Source organism: Ictidomys tridecemlineatus, chromosome 2 (genome assembly GCF_052094955.1).
Source record: "Ictidomys tridecemlineatus isolate mIctTri1 chromosome 2, mIctTri1.hap1, whole genome shotgun sequence".
NCBI classification, from domain to species: Eukaryota; Metazoa; Chordata; class Mammalia; order Rodentia; family Sciuridae; genus Ictidomys; species Ictidomys tridecemlineatus.
Window position 1 is genome coordinate 84,014,805 of NC_135478.1, and position 20,287 is coordinate 84,035,091.

Sequence of the window (20,287 nt, forward strand, 5' to 3'; positions counted from 1 at the left end):
TCCAGGCACAGGTGGAGGTGGCGGCTGCGGGGTCTCCATTTGCCTCTGAGGGCTGTAGCCAGGGCTCAGGGCACCGTGGCCGGGCGAGCAATGCCCCAGGCCATCAAAGGCCAGGGGAGATGGGAGGAGCCCTGGCAGAGACCTTGCTATCACTGATGTCTGCTTGCCCAGTGACACACAGGTGCTGTGAGGAGGTCCCTTCCAGATGAGGATCAGAGAGGCCTGTGGGGCTGCAGCATCTCGGGACCTAGCAGTCATACAGGGTCAGAGCTGAGCCTGAACCCCTCGCCCTCTGACCTCCCTGGACAGGGACAGGGTGGGCATTAGAAAGGAGGGCGGAGAAGAGCAAGGGGAAGAGGAGGAGGCAGACGGAGCCCCTTCCTCTTGTTGGAGCTTCCACCAAAGGAACTGGGAGGCACGCACATCCAATGCCCTGTGTCCGGAGGACAGGACTCCAGGTGGGAGACAAGGTGGCTGTCCTCAAGGGTCGCGTCCACCTTTACAATCTCAACCTCAGAGCCTGGCAGACCCAGGCTTGTGGCCTGACCTGTAACTTCCCTTCTCTGGGCCTCAGTTTTCTTATCTATAGAATGGAGGCAGGGGACTGCCGGATGAGCGACTATGACAGTATCCAGTGACAGCAGGTTTGTCCATCAACGAGGAGCCCACCCATACCTGCCTGCCTTGTGACTGAACACCAAGTAACCCAGTCGTCACCACCTCACTTGGGCCCAGAGCCCTGGCAGGCCACCCCTCCCGTGTAGCAGGCAATGAGCCCAGAGGATCAGGGAGTGTGTGGCGGGCTGCTGGGCTCGTCACACTCCCAGCCGTGGGGCCACAACCCCCGCTGTCCCTCCTGCAGGCACATACCTGGGCTCCGGGCTCCTGTGGCCTCCCCCTCCCAGGCAGGGTCCCTGGGCTCCCTTGCTCCAGCTGGTCGGGAGCGGCAGGGGACTCCTCTTCCTCACTGCCTCCATCACAGTTTACAGCTTCGTCCTCACTTTCCTCCTCCTCTGAGGAAGAGGACTCAGCTGCCACCACCTTGGACTTCAGGTACTCCATGTCCGACAGCCCCCGCTGGGCAGCCACCTTAGCTTCCAGGCCTTGCTCTGCTGAGAGGGCAGGGGGCGGGGAGGAGGTCACCTTCCTGAGCAGCCAGAGAGAGACTTGGGCAGCACAGGGCTGGAAACCTGGGGGATGGCCTGACCACAACCAGGGCCCTGGTGCCCACTGCCCCAATAAACCCTCTGATGGGCACCGCGAGAGGGCAAAGCTCCCGTGCCACACACACAGCTCCATGGCTCCCTGCCGCCTGCCAGGCTCTCCCCTGGACGGCCCCTCCCAGTCATCAGTCACCTTCCCAATTGTGTCATGTACACTAAGGGGCTTCACGTGCCACAGAAAGCACTTACACAGCAGAACCGTTTCTACAGTGAACCCTTTACGGTACCCACCCATCATCTCACAGGGCCACCCACATCACCCTGGTGGGAGGCACGCTCGATCATCTACTTAGGCAGCAAACACCCCAAACATTAGGACCTCACCCCAGCCCAGCTCCAGTGCTGGGCCCTTGGCTAGTCCTCTGCTATCTGCTACCCTGCGGGAAGCACACAGGTGTGAAAGGCTTACAGGGGACACCTGGTGAGATGCTGGCTCTTGAGGGGTGCTACAGAGACAGCTGGCAAGGAGGAGTGTGCTTGCTCGGCTGTCACGACTGTCCTTCTAGCCTCACACCTCCACCCGTGAGTTCTGGACGCTGAGCATGGAGCCCCACCCGCTCTGCTCCAGGCCTGTGCGAGCTCCTTGGGCCCAATCCTCCCTGCTCTAGCACCCAGAGCCAGTCTGCCCTGCAGCTTCGCTGATGCTGTGCCCTGGTCTGCGACCCCCTCTCTGCCCCTGGCTATGTGTCCCACCATGTCCCACAAGTCCTCCAGATCCCAGCTTAGCAAAGAAACCCTGCCAGGCACACAGGTGACGCTAAGTACATATCCTCTGCCTTCAGCCAGCCCGACTGACCCCCAACCAGAGCTGCCACCCCGTGCTACAGCCGGTCACCAGCCACCAACTGCTCCAGCACTCTGAGCCTGAGAGGACAAAGACTCACCCACCCCGCAAGGCCTTCCCTGGCAGCTCCCTCCCAAGCTCTCCTGCTTCTTCTCCGTAGCGGCTATGACCCCATGATGTGTCCCTGGGTGCTCATCTGTTTACTCCTCTCCTCTCACCACAATGACAGCTGATAGCACGCAGCATGCAATCTGCGAACACTGCTAACCGACAAGCAAGTGACTAGGAGTAGTCACGGCAGACCTGCCTGCAAGTGACCTCATCCCCCCATTAGAAAGCTCCCGAGCCATGTCTGGAAGACCCCAGGCCTGGTGTCTGAGGGAGAGGCAGCCAGTGCCTGCCAGCAGGTGTCGGTGGGCCACAGGGCTGCAGCTGAGGGACACAGGTGCACAGGCGCAATGCCCAAGCCTCACCTCCTGGCTCCTCCTCGGCAGCTTCCTCCTCACTCTCCTGCCCAGAATCGGAGTCAAAGTTCAGGTAGTCACTGGTTGGCTTTCTCTTCCCTTTTGGGAGCTCAGTGTCCAGGGCATCATTTGCCCAAGTGGCCACCTGTGTCCGCTTCTGGTGAACCGACAGGAACTCCTGGAACTCGGTATCTTCCTTCAGCTGGGGGCACCAGAGGCAGGCAGCAGGGACACAGGAGAAGAGGCAGAGGGGACTCAGTGGGGCTTAGCCCTCCAAACTCCCAGCAGGGCGAGCATCCTCCCCATCTCTGGTGGACCCCGAGTCCACAGGGACACGGCAGGACACTCGAGATGTGGGCTCTGCTTTCTGGACCAGCCTGCACCCCTCCGACCGGCTGCCCCTGCCCTCTCGGTCAACAGGACAGACTCACCTGCTCCAGTTCACGTGGGGCCTTTTTCTTCTTGTCATCCTAAAAACAGAGGCAGAGGATGAGGGCCACATGGGAGGGGGAGGGCAGATGGAACTGCAGACCCCTCCACAGCCACCACCTGCCCACACAGGCCCGGTGCTGGCGCGGTCACCTGCATACCTTCTTAATTTCCGGGGGGACGGAGCCTTGTGAGGGCTGCTCAGGCTGCCTTGGTCTCTGGGCATGTTTGCTCCAGGCTCGGGGCTTTGTTGGGTCCCCAAAGGACTTGCAAAACTCTACCTGCATGAGAAAGGGCGATTGTCACACCTGCTGTGACAGCCACAGTCCTGAGGGTTGCGCCCTTCAGCATCTGAGAACCTGGGCTTTACAGACAGGCAGCTGCCACTAGTAGAGTGGAAGCAGAGGACTACTACCCCGCCTTGGCTTTGTCCTCCACACTAGCTACCGTCTACTGGGGAGTTCCATGCAGCATCCGAGTGCCCCGCTGAGCCTCCGGACAGCGGGCAGTGAAGCCACAGCTCTCCCCAATTCAAGACCAGAAAACTGGAGCACAGAGATGTGAAGCAACTTGCCCCAAGTGACCCAGGCCCTAAGGGACAGAGACTGGGGACTCAGGACCATCCATGCCAAATGGTGGCTCTGAGGACGGAATGAGATGATGTAGGCCAGTGGTCAGCAAGGGCGGGTGCAGGGGACACCCGTGCTCCTGGGATCACCAGTGACCACAAGGCAAGCTCCACTGGTCTGGGAGAACCTCTCAGGTAACGGGAGACGGGGTGGCTGTGGGGCCAGGAGTGTGCTGAGGATGAAGCCTGAGCCAGACCTCTCCAGACCAAAGCCTCCAACGCACTCTCAGAGGTGACCCTGATGAGGGCCAGTCCTGCTGGGAGCCCGGAGTGACAACTCCCAGACAGTTAAGGACGCCCTGGTCACCCACCATCCTCCCCAAAGAAAGAGCCTGCCATTTGGTCACATCCTGGCTGTGTGGACTTCCACAGCAGTCCCTTAAGTCTATGATGAAGGTCAAAAGGCTGTGACTCCAACTCCTGTCACCAAAGATGAACCATCAGAGCCTGGGTGACCCCACAGGCCACCAGGCCCACACCACACAGAGCGAGAGGTGAGGCCATGTGTCACCTTGGGCTCTATGCTGCTCCATCTTGGCTTTTCCCTTCTCAGCAAAGGGCTGGGGATGTTTTATCATGTCAATGAACACCTGTGGGTGACCCTTGTGGGATCTCCTCCTCCAGGAAACTTTCCTGACCCCTCCCTGGCCAGGGTGGGTCCTGCTCAGTTGTCCCAGGGTCCCTGACCTGGTGACCACCCTGAACTCAGCACCTGTGTCTGCCAGCGCTCCTGAGGACAGGGACCGGTGCTCCTGAGCGCCTGCTGTCGGGCAGTGAAGGACGCACACCTGTGGCTCAAGTGCCCTCCTGGCTGGCAGCACAGGTGCCACCGAGGCTCCAGAAGGCCTGTTCTTCCCCGTGACTCCCGCACTGAGCCAGGGCCCAGGGCGGGCCCAGCAGCAGTCTGACTGGCTCCAGGAGAGTCTTACACACAGAAGAGCGGGAACCGCTGAGGAAGGCCAAAGGCCTCAGGGCCTAAAAAGGACAGCCTTGGGACCCAAGTGTCGCTGACAGGTGGAGCTGTGGGTGACACTCTGGACAGGCAGGCAGGGGCCCACTCACTGTGATCCGGGACATGTCGATAAAGCTCTTGTTGAAGTGGTTCAGCGCAGCCTGGGCCTCCTCCTCGGACTTGAAGCCGATGAAGCCAAACTTGCGGAACTTGCCGTCTTTGGTGAACTTGAGGCTGCAGTCCGTCAGCGTGCCGAAGGCGGTGAAGAGCTGCCTGAACCGCTCCTCCTTCATCTGGAACAGAAAGTGGAGAAGTTGGCGAGTCCTTCAGCAAAGGTACAAGGGGCTAAAAACCCAGGGCTCCAGGACTCTAGGGCAACCAGAGATGAGGAGGTGGCAGTGTGCTGTGCCAGTCAGGCCAGGTCCATGAAAGAACGAACAAGGCTCCTCGTAGGAGAAAATGCCCGTTTATTGAGGAACAGCTCTGCTTATTTATAGAACTGGGGGAGGTTTGACATATATGACAGTTTAAAGGTTGAAGGGTTTTGCAGTTGGCATGGGGTGCTTTCTAATTGGTGGGTAAGGATCATGTGAGCCAGCAGGGCTCACCATTGGACAACTCTTCTTAGGGGATGGGGAAGTTCTTTGGAGCCAGGGCAACTCCCAACATTCCTCCCCTTTGTTATTAAATGAGAGTGGGCGTTGACTCATTCTGGCTGTTTCCTGCTGAGATGGGGGTGCTGTGGGAGAATCAGAGAGGAGGGAAGTAAGGAGCCCCCCCAGGAGGGCAGAGAGGACTGGTATAACTTCAGGAACCAGATCAAGGAAGGTTCCTTGCCACCACAGATCCATGATGATGTCAGTCCATTTGGCATAGGTCTGGACTGGAGGTATCATCAGTAGCCAGGAGTTGGTAGTTCCTGAGGAGAAGCTAGTTAAAAGCTGGATTAGAAATTTTTTACCCACCTGAGTCTGAATGAACTTTATGATAAAGGGAAGGAACAGGAACAGGAAGTTTTTATAGCCCAAACCTAATGGGCTCTTTGGGTCTGCAAGCTGCCTTGTTGGCACAAGGGGGGTTAAGTGTTCAGCCTTGAGCGGGGGCTTGGGCATTTGGGCTTGAAGTAAACAGGTGATAAAGAACCTGTCACAGAGTTTGAGAAGCCAGGTCATCCTGCAGGTAACTTTGTTTGGCATGCCCTGCAGACCAGCCTGTCCTGCACCTAACACCCTCAATTCAACTCTTCATTCCTAGTTCAATCTAGCTCCCTCCCCTCTCTATTAAGGCTGCTCTTCAAACTCTCTCCTACCTGGGTGTCTCTGAAACCAGCTTGCTTCTCTCTTTACCTTTCTCGAAATATCCCAGCTTTCCAAACCAGTTTGCTTCTCTCACTTATCACTGTTCCCAGCTTTCCCCAGTCACACCAAGAAAGCACGGGCTTTGTAATAAAGAAGGCAGCTTCTCCCAAACTCTGAATGAAGATGACCAAGGGAGAACGATGGCCCATTGATTTCCCTTTGAGAGCAGTCAGATCTCTCCAGGTTGTATGCAAAACACCTCAAGTTTAAATACTGATACTTGAAATTCTTACAAAACTGGGAGGGTAAACAAAACACACATGTTCCTCCTTAGGCCCAGAAGGCAACTGGTAAAGTGCTCTCTTACGATAAAGGTAGTTTACACTTATTCAGGGGTCATCATGTTCCGGACACCTAAGTGGTTTGTCAGAAGGACAACACACAACGGTCCCACTACCGGCCAGATCCAAGCAAGTTGGTGGTGGTGATAGGGTCTGTAGTAAGGAGGAGAAGGGGGTCTGGCTGGAGGGGGCCCGTAGGGTCACTTGCTTTGAATCTCCAGACATAGGGAGAAGAGAGGACCCAAGAGGGGCCAGAAATGAGGGAGAACATTAGGTATTGGGCTAAGAACGGAGACCCAGGAGAGGTGGAGCTTGAGGGAATCTATGAGGAGGGATGACAAGAGTACTTAGTAACAGGTGACGATCGTTGGCTCCTAAGAAGGTGTAGGAACGCCGGGCTTAAGCCTGGAAATGTGAATCCACGGGGTAAGTTGGTTATTAGACAGCTTGAGTTGGCCGCCAACGGAGTGCACATAATCACCTGAGCAGGGCCCTTCCATTTTGGTTTTAAAGAGGGCTTTTCCCCTGGTGGGCAATAGTAAACAATAGTAAAAAAGTGTTAAGGAAGTAGGGTTTTGAGAGATACTAGGGTCGGGAAGGAGTCAGTCTTGATAGCGCCAGAGTTCAGAGCATAGATGGAAGAGGAGGGGCAGGGCATAGGTTTCAGAGATGGACAGGGGTTCTGTAGGCAATCTGGAAGGAAGGAGGGGACGGCCATACATGACTTTGAAAGGTGAGAGATTAGAAGGCTTCTTTGGTAAGGCCTAATGCACAATAAAGCCAAGGGGAGCACCTTTACCCAGTCCAGGCTTAATTCCATGGTGAGCTTGGTGAGTGTCTCTTTAAGGGACCCATTGGTCCTTTCAATCTTTCCAGAAGCCTGGGGGCGCTAAGGGCAATGGAAATGCCAAGGGATTGATAGCACATGAGCCAGTCCCTGAGTTATCTGCAAGGTGAATTCTGGGCCACTGTCTGATTGGATAGAAGTGGACATCCTGAAACGGGGCATTATGTGAGTAAGCAACAGACCAACTACCGTAGAGGCCCGCTTGTTAGAAGTGGGAAAGGCTTCAACTCATCCCGAAAAAGTATACGACCGTGGGCCTGATGAGAAGGGAAAGGTTTGGGTTTTAATGGAGTATTGGTATTGGTTTTCTGGCAGATCAGACAAGTGGAAGTGATTAGTTGTAGGAGGGTCTTATCACATGAGGAAAGGGTGAAAAAGGAGTGAAAGAAAGTAGTGAGACTCTGGGGACTAGAATGGAATAGAGAGTGAAGAAATTGGAAGAGTTGGTGGGGATCTTTGGGCCGATCCCCGGTGGTAATGAAGAGTAGCGGAGAGGAAGTAAAGCTCTGTAGGGCGGCTGATCGAGCCACTTGATCTGCCTTGGAATTCCCCATGGTAGTAAGGGAGGAGTCAGTTTGGTGGGCCTTGCAATGGATTATTCCCAGTTGGGAAGACAGCTTGGAGGCTTGTAGGAGGCCAGAAATAAGTGTGGAATTAATGACTGCCGTCCCTCTGGTGGTCAATAGCCCTCTTTCTTCCAAATGGCTGCATGGGAGATCTGTATATAGGGAGAGGGTTTTTCCCTCTGCTAGCTCGCATGCCCTTGAGGCAGCTATGAGTTCAGCTTGTTGGCTGGTGGTATTGGGTGGAAGAGGTTTTGCCTCTGTGATGGATGAGAGAGAAACAACAGCATACCCCACCACTTTAACCCCTTCATGTGAGGCAGAAGATGGGAGGAGGGAGGCAGGGTTTAATGGAGACCAGGACTAAAAAGAGATGGAAGGATTTTCAAGGAGAGACAAGGAGGGATAGAACCCTGGAAGGAGGAAGTGACTGTCATCTTTGGTCGTTGGTGTAGGTATAGATACAATAAGCTGTTTTCTGTCTACTTTAATGGCCCTTTTCCCTTGAGTGATATGTGACCTCTTTACATGCTATTTGGGTCTTTTGTGGAGAGGCCCGATACCCCTTTAAGGCCAAGAAAGTAGGAGAACTGTGTCATCTGTTGAGCGCCCTTTGGAAGGGCTAGAAGAATCTTGAACGCTCACAGTAATTATAGAGATCCCTTAGAATGGAGGGATCCAGGGACCCAAAAAGGGGTCATCTACTTTGGTTGTCTAAGGGATGAGTGGGCCAGGCCTGGGTGCTATATTTGATCCAAGAGACACTGTAGGGGAGAGTTGACTGGCAGAGAGGACACATTACTCATGTAAGGAGAAGGGAAGAGGATGCAGAGAAGGAGGAAACTGATTTATTGGCAAAAGGGGCGTCCCTGCTAGAGCCAAAAAATCAGGAGTGCCTAAATGGCAGGTTCAAGCTGCAGAGATTGGTCGTCACCGAATGCTGACAGTCAAAGCTCTCATCCTGGATGGAGCCAGAACCGTGGGAGACCTTGGCCAAGGCTTTTCGGGACCCTTCCTGGAGAGGCCGAATACTCCCAGGGCTGGAAAGAGGGGAGAGGCAGGGCAAGACAGAGGAAGGGGAGGGTAAGCGTCTCTCTAGCGGCCGAGTCTTAAAGGTGAGAGGACTAGGACTTTAGGAATCTGCCTAAGGAAGGAGTCCCTGAGGGCCACCAGCCTTAAAGGCTGTGGTGGGGTGCTTTCCTCCCTGCAGGTGGGCAAAGAGATTTGCTGGACGATATTGCAAGAAGGTGGATTCAGGGCACTGGGGGTGAAAAGATTGGAGGTCGGAGGCCAAGGTTTGTCCAAAGAGGTGTGGACTATCTCAAAATCCCTGAGGAAGGACAGTCCAGGTTAGTTGTCGAGAATGTCTGGTGGTGGGATCTGTCTAGGTAAAGGCAAAAAGATCTTGTGATTCGGGGGCAAGGGGAATGGAGAAGAAAGCATCCTTTAAATCTATGACTGAGAAGTGGGTGGAAGTGTGGGGGACCTGAGACAGCAGGGCGTATGGGCCTAACAGAGGTGTTGATGAGTTGTAGGTCCTGAACTAAGTGATAGGACCCATTGGGCTTTTTTTTACCGCTAGTATGGGAGTATTGTAAGGGGAATGAGCAGGACGGAGATACCCCTTGCTTGTGGACAGGGGGTATTGAGCCTGATTGGGGAAGGTGTTAGGATCTTTGAGATGAATGTTAAGATGAATGTTAACTGGTGGGCAGGAAATGGTGGAGGGGGTGTGGGTATCCCATACAATCAGGTCAACCAGGTTAGTATGGCATTTCATGTCAGCCTCACAAGTAGAGCAGAATGGCCAGTCTTCTGCCAAAAGGGCCAGAAAAGATGAACAGGCTGATTCTGGGGCCTGACTAATGCAGGAGCCCGGATGTTGATTGTTCTTGATGTTGTTGATCAAGTGTGGCAAGGAGAGACATTGGGCCAGGGCATTTAGAGAGAATATCTCGGCCAAGCAAAGGAACTGGACATTGGGGCATAACTGGAAACGTCTGAAAGAATGGGAAGTTGTCTATGGAACAGAGTAATAGGGGAGTCTTTTTTGGATAGATGGTCTTTCCTCCTTCCCCGACAATAGGAGAGGTGGATGGCACTGTTTGCCCCCAGAATTCTGTCAGGACTGAGAAGGTAGCCCCGGTGTCAAGGAGAAAGGCAACCTTGCACCTATCCACCTGAATCCGCACCCTGGGCTCCTATCTATTGATCGTTACGGCCAGGGACAAGGACCGAAGGCTCCGTCAATCTTCAATTGCCATGGCCAGAAGGTCGGAGGGTTCCCTGGCCATAGGCCTCCTACAGAATCTAGGACAGTCAGAGCCCCAATGACCTTGTTGTTAACATTTAGGGCATGGGATACGTGGAGTGCGTGGTGCGGGGCATGCCCTGGCCCAATGTCTCTCCTTGCCACACATGAAGCAGGCACGGGGGGCGGGGGGATTCCAGTGATGGGCAGTGACCCAAGGAAGCACCCTGCAGGGCTTGGGCAAGCATCTGAAATTTCTCAGTCTGGGGGGTGGCAGGACCTTGTTCGAGCTTAGAATCGGTCCCTACTCTGCATGCCATCTTGTGTATAATCTCTGTCGGGAGTTTGATCTGGGGCAGCAAGTGGCCCCAGAGGGTGATTGGGATTAACTCAGTGAGTTTCGTCCTCATGGGCTCTGGCAAGTTCCCAGACTCTGGTACGTTTCTCAAGAAGGAGAGTGTTAACCAATAACATATAAGTGAGGCTATGAGCCTGGAGGACCCACTGAAACTCTCTTCTGTGGTGAATGAGCCCAACCTTCACTCGAGTTGTGTGAGGTTATTCGTAGAGAATGGGACATGTACCCAGATAATGCCCTCAGGTCCAGCAACCTCTCTTAAGGGGGCCATGGTTTTCTGGACTAGGGAGCGGTACCTAGTTTGGGGGCACTAAAGGTGTCAGCCAAGTCAAGGGGAGCACCTGAGGGGCTAGATGGAGCCGATGTGGGAGGTGGGTAGGGAGAGGGTTCATAGGTCAAGGTGAGAACGAAGAAGAGAAAAAGCCTCAACATAGGGAAACTCCTTCCACTTTTTCGAGCGCTCACAGAAGTTAAACAGATCTCTGAGAACTGCGGGATCTAGGGATCCTCCTGGAGGCCATTGACTTTGATTGTCTAATTGATAGTAAGGCCAATCTTGTGTGCAGAATTTAATAAGGGGGAGTCTGCAGGGAGGGGAGAAGAGGCCCTCATACAAGGGTGGTTATTGAAAGAGAGAGAAGAAGAAAGGGGGGGAGAGGGAGGGAGGGGAGTGCCTGTTCTTCCACTGCTCAGGACCTCCTGCTCATGAACCGGGTTCCAGAGAGTCCACCGTGACCATGAAGGTCGTGGTGGGGTGCGTTCTCTCCTCCAGATTGGGCATCAGAGGTTTGCTGGACAATCACGGTCAAAGCCCCTGCGTAGCCCGTCTGAAGTTGGATCCCGATGGGGGAACTCACCTACTGAAAAGCCAGTGTTGTGTGAGTAGCATCAGCACTCGAAAGAGAGGACGAGGCCGGCAAGCCTTGAGAGAGGGGGCCCTCGAGCAGCAAGGAATTCCCCCTCCCGGATTTCCACACCAATGAAAGAACGAACAAGGCTCCTCATCAGAGAAAATGCCCGTTTACTGAGTAACTGCTCTGCATATTTATAGAGCGGGGGTGGGGGGGTGGTTTGACAGTTATGACAGTTTAACGGTTGAAGGGTTTGACAGTTGGCATGGGGTGCTTTCTGATTGGTGAGTAAGGATCATGTGAGCCAGCAGGGCTAGTCTGATTGGTGGGTAAGGTTCATGTGAGCCAGCAGGGCTAGTCTGATTGGTGGGTAAGGATCATGTGAGCCACAGGGCTACTCTGATTGGTGGGTAAGGATCATGTGAGCCACAGGGCTACTCTGATTGGTGGGTAAGGATCATGTGAGCCAGCAGGGCTCACCACTGGATGGCTCTACTGGGGGGGCTGGGATGGGGAAGTTCTTTGGAGCCCCAGCGACTCCCAACAGCCCTTAAGCTAGCCCTCCTCACTTCACTGGTGAAGAAATGAGACTCACAAGGGCCACAGGATGTCTCGGTGCTCTGTGTGGCTGCTAAAAGGTTAGGACCAAGGACAGAATCATCGTCATGCCGCTGCCCAGCAGCCACTTCAAAAGGCTGGGCAGAAGGAGCACCAGATGGAGTACGCATGCTCTGTTGTTTATAGCGACCCCAAGGATGCCCACACCCTAGCCCCCCAGACGCTGCTTACACACCAGACATGGCACACGGGATTTTCCATGTGATTCGATTAGGAACCCTGAGATGGGGAGAGGACCCTGCATTACCCAGGTCCTAAGTAATCAGGAAGATCAGAGTCAGAGAAGGAGATGTAATGAAAAACAGAGGGAGAGAAACCGGAAGATCTCCGCAGCACTCTGCAGACTGAAGTTAAAGGGTGTGGCCTGGAGCCACTTGGGGTAGGCAGCCTCCAGAAGCAGAAAAAGTGAAGGAACAGATTCTCCCCTGCAGCCTCTGGAAGGATGGCAGCTCTGCTGACACCTTAAGATCTCTGACCTCCAAAACTGTGGGAATCAATACACACCGTCTCACCTCAGGAAGTGTGGCCACCTGTTATGGCAGCCATGGAAATGTGACAGAACTTGGTCCCACCATCCCCATGGTCCCAGGACCACCCTCACAGCTCAGCGACTTTTCCCAGAAGAGGAGAGAGTCCTGTGGCTGGTAGGGGGACCAAGGGGCACCGGGGCAGCCACAAATAACCAAACAAGCTTGAAATAAGAGGAACCCATAGGCATTGGCTGCCCAGCAGGAAGAAATCTCCAGAGGAGCTGGATAATAACTCCGAGCGCATCCAAATCTCACAATCACCAAGTTAGAGACTTTTAGGCACATTTTAGAGAGGAGAAAATGGGATCCTCAGAGGATAAATGACCTGCTCAAGGTCTACAGAATCGAGGGCTCTGTCAGCTCAGATTACAAAAGTGAACTCACTCCCCCACTGCATGGGGACACCTCGCTGAAGTCTGACCCATCATTCTGTTGCTGCGGCGACCGCGGAGCGCCCCTTCACTCTCAGGGCACTCTTCTGCTGTCTCCCACAGGAAGCCTCTCTGAGACTCTGCAGCCTCTGCAAGGATGGCAGCCCCACTGACCCTGCGCGTCAGTAATCAAAGCCCCCTGTGCTCCCGCAGTACCGACTCACACTTCAATCCCTGCATCTTGATCTGTTTCCCCTGCAAACTCCATGAAAGCAGGGAACAAATCTTGTCCACTTTGGTCTACACTGTCAGCAACCCCAGAAGTACTCAGGAACCAATGTTTATCTGTTGGAAGATAATTAAGACAACGGCACGCAATCATGCTAAGCGAGACGGTCGGTGCAGCAGTCAGAACTGCTCATTCCAGACAGACGCCTCAATTCTGTCACGGTTGTATAAGTTATCACATGTGAGTGACTTCAGGCCGATAACTTTACCTTGATGTACCCTGGTTTCTTCACTTCTAAAATGGGTATAGAAGCCAACTTGCAGAGTTGTGCGAGGAGTAAATGAATTACTTCACCTAACACATCTGAACATCGCCTAGCACACAGTAAACTCTCCAAGGGCTCACTACTATTGTTAATGCTTGTTGTTAATTCTTTCATTCATCAGGCAAGATGAACGATGAAAACATCTCTAGCAATTAGAGAAATGCAAAGCAAAACTACTCTAAGACTTCATTTGGCTCCAGCCAGAATGGCTGCTATTAAGAATACAAACAACAATAAGTGTTGGTGAAGATGTGGGGGGAAAGGCACACTCATACATTGCTGGTGGAACTGCAAATTGGTGCAGCCAATATGGAAAGCAGTGTGGACATTCCGGAAAACTTGGAATGGAACCACTATTTGACCCAGCTATCCCACTCCTTGGTCTATACCCAAAGAACTTAAAAACATCATACTATAGGGACACAGCCACATCAATGTTTATAGCAGCACAATTCACAATAGCTAAACTATAGACCCCACCTAGATTCCCTTCAACAGATGAACAGATAAAGAAAATGTGTTACATATACGCAATGGAATATTACCCAGCAATAAAAGAGAATAAAATCATGGCATTTATAGGAATAAGGATGGAGTTGGAGAATATCATGCTAAGTGAAGTTAGCCAATACCAAAAAAAAAAAATGCTGAATGTTTTCTTTGATATAAGTTGGCTGATTCATAGTGGAGTAGGGAGGGGGAGCATGGGAGGATTAGATGAACTCTAGATAGGGCAAAGAGGTGGGAGGGGAAGGGAGGGGAAATGGGCTTAGAAATGATGGTGGAATGTGATGGAATGGTGTGAATATACTTTTGAATATACTTTGTATACTTTGTATAATATACTTTTGAATATACTTTGTATACAACCAGAGATGTAAAAAATCGGGCTCTATATGTGTAATATGAATTGTAATGCATTCTGCTTTCACATGTAACAAATTAGAATAAAAAGATGAACAATGGGAGAGGAAGCTACACTGAGACGCAAAATGAAACTAGGAGGGAAAAGAAGGGTGGCCATGCTGAAACTCTCATCCAACTAAGTGAAGCATCAGGAGACACTGTGTAGAGCTGATGGATGGCTGGGAGCCAGCACACACTTGTAATCCCAGCGCCATGGAAGGCTGAGGCAGGAGGATCCAGAGTTCAAAGCTAGCCTCAGCAATTCAGTGAGTAATAGCTAAGCAATCAGTGGGACCCTGTCTCTAAATGAAATACAAAATAGGGCTGGCGATGGGTTCAGTGGTCGAGTGCCCATGAGTTCAATCCCTGGTACCAACAAAAAGCTGATAGATGATCAGTAATACATATCTTAAAAGTACACCACTTCAGGTAAAGAGCAGGATAGTTAAAGACAAGAGTATTTAGAAGAATAGATTATGTAAAGTCCTCATCTTTCATAGTAGAGGGAATCAACAGATGGTCCCTGTGATAAACTATAGGGGAGAGCAAAGTACCTGGGTATGTAGAGAAGCCTCTGGGGAATCCTTCTAAAAACAAACCACTTGAAGATGGGTACTCTCCGAGAGAAGAAGAATAGGATGTAGCAAAAATATTTTGCTTCTCATTTTACATACCACAGTCCAGTTTTGATTTTTTAAATTGTGTGGCATAAACACCTCCCACATGACAAAGAGAAAAAAAAAAACTGAAGAAAAAAAGAAAAACCACACAATAAAAACGAAACGGCTCCTAACATTCTCTGCCTAGGGAAAGAGACACCCAAGGATGGAGACAGGAGTTCAGAAGACACTCTCACACCATCCAAAAGGCTGGCTTGGTATTTGGGGCATGTTTTTCTGGCCACACCAATGGTGTGGGTCCCCTCTACCCAAGAAAAACGACAACGATACAGGAACGACGACCCACTTGGGTACACCGCAGCCAGAACATCACCACAACCATCCACCCGTTTCTTCACTCACTAATCAGGCCGATTTCGCTAGGAGCCTACCACAGGCTGGGTTCTGTGCTAGGCGGGGATAAAGGGCTTAAAGGGTCCCATTTTCAGATTCCCAACACCACGCTCTCTCCTCACCCCATTTGGGAGGTTCTTCACGATCAGTCGCGACATGGCACCAGGTTCCTCTGTTCTGATTCCAGCACTTCTGGACAGCGACTGCCCACGACAAGTTTCACGCTGCTGCTGTGGGCGCTGCCATCTTGAGCAAGCCGGAACAAAGTCACGTGGTCCTGCTCTCGGCCCGCCCACCCGGAAGTGGGTGTGGCCAAAGCCGGACCTGCGCGAGGAGGTCACACCCCTAAGAGGCGGGCCTGAGTGCTTGCATTCTGCGCAGGCGCAGGTTCTAAAGTAGCTCTGAGACAGCGCAATGCCGTGGCCCAGGCGGCAAGGGGCGCCGGATTCCAACCTCTGCGAAGGGCGGGGGGAGGTGGTGGCAAGGAATCTGCTCTACTTGGAGCGCTAAGCAGGGGATGTGGTTTTGTGTCCCTTTCTTATTGTACTTTACCATGGATTCCTAAGACAGCCCTGAGAATGAGGGCTAGACTAGGGATCCCTGCCTCCCTTTTGGAGGTGGAGAAAAAGCCTTACTAAGCACTGCAGGGAAAATGGTAGAATGTGCATTTTGGGAACAGTCTCGTTTTGCAGGCAGGACACGGGGGGGACCTGAGGAGTGAAGCTACTACACAGAAAATCGGAGATTTGGTTGTGATTGTCGTTGACAGCTTTATTGAGGTACAATCCACACTCCCTGCAATTCACCCACTTAACATGTACAACTCAATGGTCTTTTGTATATTTGCCAAGTTTTGCAGCCACCACCATCACTGTCAATATTAAAATGTCTGTATCCCCTCCCCGCAGAGGAAACCTGCACCTTTAGTTGTCATGGGCCAATTCCTCCTCCCTCCAGGCCCTGGCAACCAGGGATCCACTTTCTGTCTCCCTGGAGTTGCCCACTCTGGACATTCCATGCAAATGGAATGGGGCAACACTGAACACAAAACCACATCCCCTGCTGAGCACTCCAAGTAGAGCAGATCCTGCGCAAACCCCCCCCCCCCCCCCCCCCCCCGCAGAGGTTTGTGACAGGCTTCCTTCATTTATCATCCTGCTTTCGAGGTTCATCCTGAGCAAGGTGAGTTGGTGCTTCCCTCCATTGACTGCTGGATAATATCTCATGGGCGGATAAAGAGCATTTCATCACCCAGTCCTCCACTGATGGACATCTGGGCTGTTTCCACCTGTGGCTATTGTGGATAACACCGCTATGAGCTTTCAAGTGTTTGTGTGCAAGTGTGTCTTCCTTTCTCAGGGTGTATTCCTGGGAGGGGCATCGCTGAGCCACACAGCAGATGCACTGGGTGACCTCCCTATCAATGGCATTTGAAGGTTCCTGTTTCCTCATCTCTTCTGGCTTCTTACTAGGTCTCCACTCATTCTGGCCACCTTAGTGGGGGTAAAGCCACGTCTCCCTGTGGTTTGGGTTTGCAGGTCCCTCTTGACTCCTGTTCTTGAGCATCTATTTGTGAACTTTGGGCCATTTGTGTATCTTTCTGAAGCAACCCCTGTCCCCATTCTCCAAGACCAGCTCAGACGTAGTGTCCTTGAACCCATCTCTTCCTCCCTGAGTCCCAGATGCACAGAGCTCATGCATCTTCCGTAGCACAAGCACACAGACATCGATACCAGGAACATACTTAGCTGATTCCAGGGTACAGATGGGACCATGTGGTCTTCCCACCTTAAGGTGCCCAAGGGGCCCAAGCAGATCTGTCTTTGCAAAATGCTGCAGCAGGCACCAGGAGAAGGTGTCCCTTCCAAAGATACTTCCTCATCCTGGCCCCTGGCACCTGTGACTGTCACCTTTTTTGGAAGAAGAGTGTCTGCCCATGTGATGAAGGATCTCAAAATGAGAGGGTCCTGTGTCATCGGAGTGGACATTGATCTAGTGACAAGTGTCCCTATGAGAGACACAAGAAGTCAGTCGTGCAAAGACAGAAGCAGAGGTATGGGAGTTCCAGAAGGGTATGGGAGTCCCCTGCCCGGACCTGTTTTCCTCCTACTTCCTGTTTCCTGTTGCGGCCTCCCATAGGCTGAGCCAGCCAGAGACCAGAGACATGGTAGGAGCACCAGGCACACACAGGTAGCTCGTGGGTGCAGAGCAGAGTGGAGGAGCAGGTCAGTTCTCGGGAGACTGACCACTAGAGAGTGATGGCCTTGAGGCCAAGTGCTAACTAGTGTGTGACAAGTGCTGTCACTCAGGTGGACAGAGGAGCACAAGGTGCAGTCCCCCCTGTTCCCCCGTTCCTGTGAGCTAGGGTCCCCGTGCACTTAGGAACAGTCCTCCGTGGGTCGAGGTTGGGAGGTCAGATCCTCCTGCATCCGGTGAGGGCGCATCTGCCCCTCCCCTCCCCTCCTCTCTGGGTGACCTTTGGTGTGGCCCGGGTGGTGGGTATCGCCCCATCTCAGCCTCGTCTCGTGCTCACAGAAGCCCCATCAGGATGGTGGCCACGTCACCATGGTGGCTACCGCAGTCCTAATGAGCACATTTTAACTGACCATCCAGTCTCCAAATGGAGTCACCACAAGGGGTGCTAGAAGGTGGGACTCTGCCCTGTGAATTTGGGAGTGGACCAGGAAGCAGGTGTGTGGCTGGAGGGACACACCCTTCATACTAAGAAATCTTTTGTTATTTTAATTTTTTTTCACTCTAAGCCCCCAAAGACAGCACACACAGCCATGTGGCAGCCACACCGTCTCTGTGTCTTTAAGTGAAAGGACTGTGGGGCCCACTGGTTCCCTGGAGCTACTGTAACAAATTACCTGAAACTGGGCAGCTTAAAATAACAGAAATTGTTCTCTGGCAGTTCTAGAGTCCAGGAATCCCAAAATGAAGCTGTGGGCACAGCCATGCTGTCGGAAGGCTCTAGGGGAGGGCCCGGGAGGGCCCTCCCTAGCCTCTTCCAGCCTCTGGGACCCCAGGGCTCCTTGGCTTATGACTGCATGGCTCCAGGCCCCGTGTCTGTCTTCTTATAGCCCCTCCTCTCTGATGTCTGAGTCCACCCTACTTCCCTCCTCACCTCTGATAACACACCTGCCACTGGGCAGAGGATGCTTTAAATCCAGGACGATCTCATCCCAAGACTCTCAGTTAGTCTGGATGCAGTGGCTCATGCCTGTCATCCCAGTGGCTTGGGAGGCTGAGGCAGGAGGATTGTGAGTTCAAAGTCAGCCTCAACCAAAGCGAGGCCCTGAGCAACTCAGTGAGACCCTGTCTCTAAATAAAATACAGAATAGGGCTGGGGATGGGGCTCAGTGGTCAAGTGACCCTGAGTTCAATCCCTGGTACCAAAAAAATAAAAATAAAATAAAATAAACCCTGAATTACATCTGTAAAGCTGTTTTTCCAAATAAGGTGACATCATCAGTCTGGGGATTAGGTTGGGGAAGGCCAGATCTCCCCCTGCCTCTGACCTCTGTGGATGTCTGTTCAGTTAAAACTCACACACATAGCAATGCACCCTCTACAACCCATGCTAGAAAACAAAACAGCCAGAGAGAGAGAGAGGATTTTACATGTTCCCAACACCAAGAAATGGTAAATGTCTGAGGTGGTACCTAAGCCAGTTATCTGATGGTGACCCCCTCAAAAAGCACAAGTATCATGAGTCAATTAAAATTTTGTTTAATTTAAAAACATACCCTCCACCCTGGAAATGACTTGTCGTTCATTTACTCAACAGCTATTTCTATTTATTGATGTCTTTAATTAAATGACCATGGTGGGGGGTGGGGGGTTCTGTGCCTGTGGCCCTGTCAGGATGCCTTTTGGGGGTGGCTCTGAGGCATGAGCCTTGGATGAGAGGTCAGATGGGGGCTGCCCACCGGCCGTGGCTGGCTTCATAAGTTTTTTTATATCCTCATGAATGGCCTTTATTAAAACCTACGACTAAATATAGCCTTCCCCAAAGACATTCACAAATCAGAAGGTGTTTGAAAGGTATTAAAAGAAAATGGAATGTTCTTTACGGATCTCCAGGTCCCCAGGCCTGCCCGGGAAATGTGGCCACCACATGTGGGGAGGAGAGGGCCATTCAGAGGCTCCGTGTTCCTGGCCCTTCATAAGCGCGCGTGTTATTGGACTTTACTATTAGCCCTTCTGGTCTCCTGACTCCTGTTCCGTCCCTGCAAGTACAATCCGGGGGTCCCTGGATCCCACCAGGGACTGTGCCTGGGGACTGAGTCAACCAGGGAGGTCTACCAGCTCCTGCCATGGCAGGGGGACCTCCAGGCTATGAGAAGTCGGGACTGGTCCCCAAAGGAACTACGTCCCACCCAGGGAAAGGCCCATGGGGGAGAGATGCTCCCGGGCCTGGACTCTTGGCGTCCTGCACAGGTTGGTGGGTCTCAGGCCAAATGAACGGGACCAACATCCCCCAGAAACTGGGACTGTCCCGAGACCCCTCCCGCGTCCTCAGCCTGTCTATTCCGCTGGCCAGTTCGGTCACCCATCCTTTCTCCCCCTGTCCCCACCGTCCTAACCTGGTCCTGGCACCCTGTGGGTGACCCCGGGGTGCTGCAGGTTTAGTGGCTGAGAACCGCACTCGTCACAGTCTTCAGTTCTCGGGGGGAGGGGGTCCGAGTCAGGGGGTGGGCAGGCTGCCTCCCTCTGGGGACCCCAGGACGGGTCTGCTCCCACCTTTCAGACCACGTGGTCAAGGTCAATGTCAACCGTGACCAGGCACAGTGACCGCACGTGACCCTGGTTTGACATCACATCAATGGCATCTGAGCCTCTGTGACATCTTGCCCAAGATCATCATCAGGTCCACCCATGAGAACACCAACGGCACCATGAGGGACACTCCAGAAAACCTACCAGCACTCCCCAGAGCTGTCAGGGTCACGAACAACGAGGGACAACTGCGAACCCGTCCCAGCCAGGAGGAGCCCATGAAGACCTGGGGACTCAGCGTAATGTGGGATCCTGGGACAGAGAAAGGACGCGGGGTAAAAGCTAAGGAAATCTGAATGACGCCAGACCTTAGTGACCGACAATGCTTCCAAGCTGGTTGACTGTGACTGAGAACCAGAGCAGAGCTAAGGACACTGCACGGGGGTGGCCTGCTGGAACTGTCCACACCATTCCCACGACTTTCCTTGTCAATCTAAAACCTACTCAAATGTAGAGTTTGCATGACATTTTTAGAAGATATTTTAAATGCAGGGAAGAAGGGGCCCAGGCGGTCTGTGGGCCTA

General features: G+C 52.8%; 1 protein-coding gene across 7 annotated transcripts in view; it reads right to left on the reverse strand.

The window, feature by feature from the left end:
- LOC101963847 (putative RNA-binding protein 19) overlaps nt 1-15,267 on the reverse strand; it is a 114,626-nt gene extending 99,359 nt beyond the window's left edge. For 5 of the 7 annotated variants that reach the window (XR_013434699.1, XR_013434700.1, XR_013434698.1 and 2 more), the window contains exons 1-6: nt 15,104-15,266; nt 4,591-4,773; nt 3,062-3,181; nt 2,903-2,941; nt 2,481-2,673; nt 871-1,112 (exon numbers count right to left, since the gene is read on the reverse strand). Coding sequence is in view for 4 of the 7 variants with exons in the window: in XM_078039081.1 (XP_077895207.1) it covers nt 871-1,112; nt 2,481-2,673; nt 2,903-2,941; nt 3,062-3,181; nt 4,591-4,773; nt 15,104-15,139 (813 nt within the window). In the remaining 3 variants the exon portion in view is untranslated. Of the gene's footprint in view, nt 1-870; nt 1,113-2,480; nt 2,674-2,902; nt 2,942-3,061; nt 3,182-4,590; nt 4,774-15,103 lie in introns of all 7 variants that reach the window. The other 2 variants (XM_078039082.1, XM_078039083.1) reach the window with 2 other exon arrangements.
- Between the last annotated feature and the right edge of the window lie 5,020 nt (nt 15,268-20,287).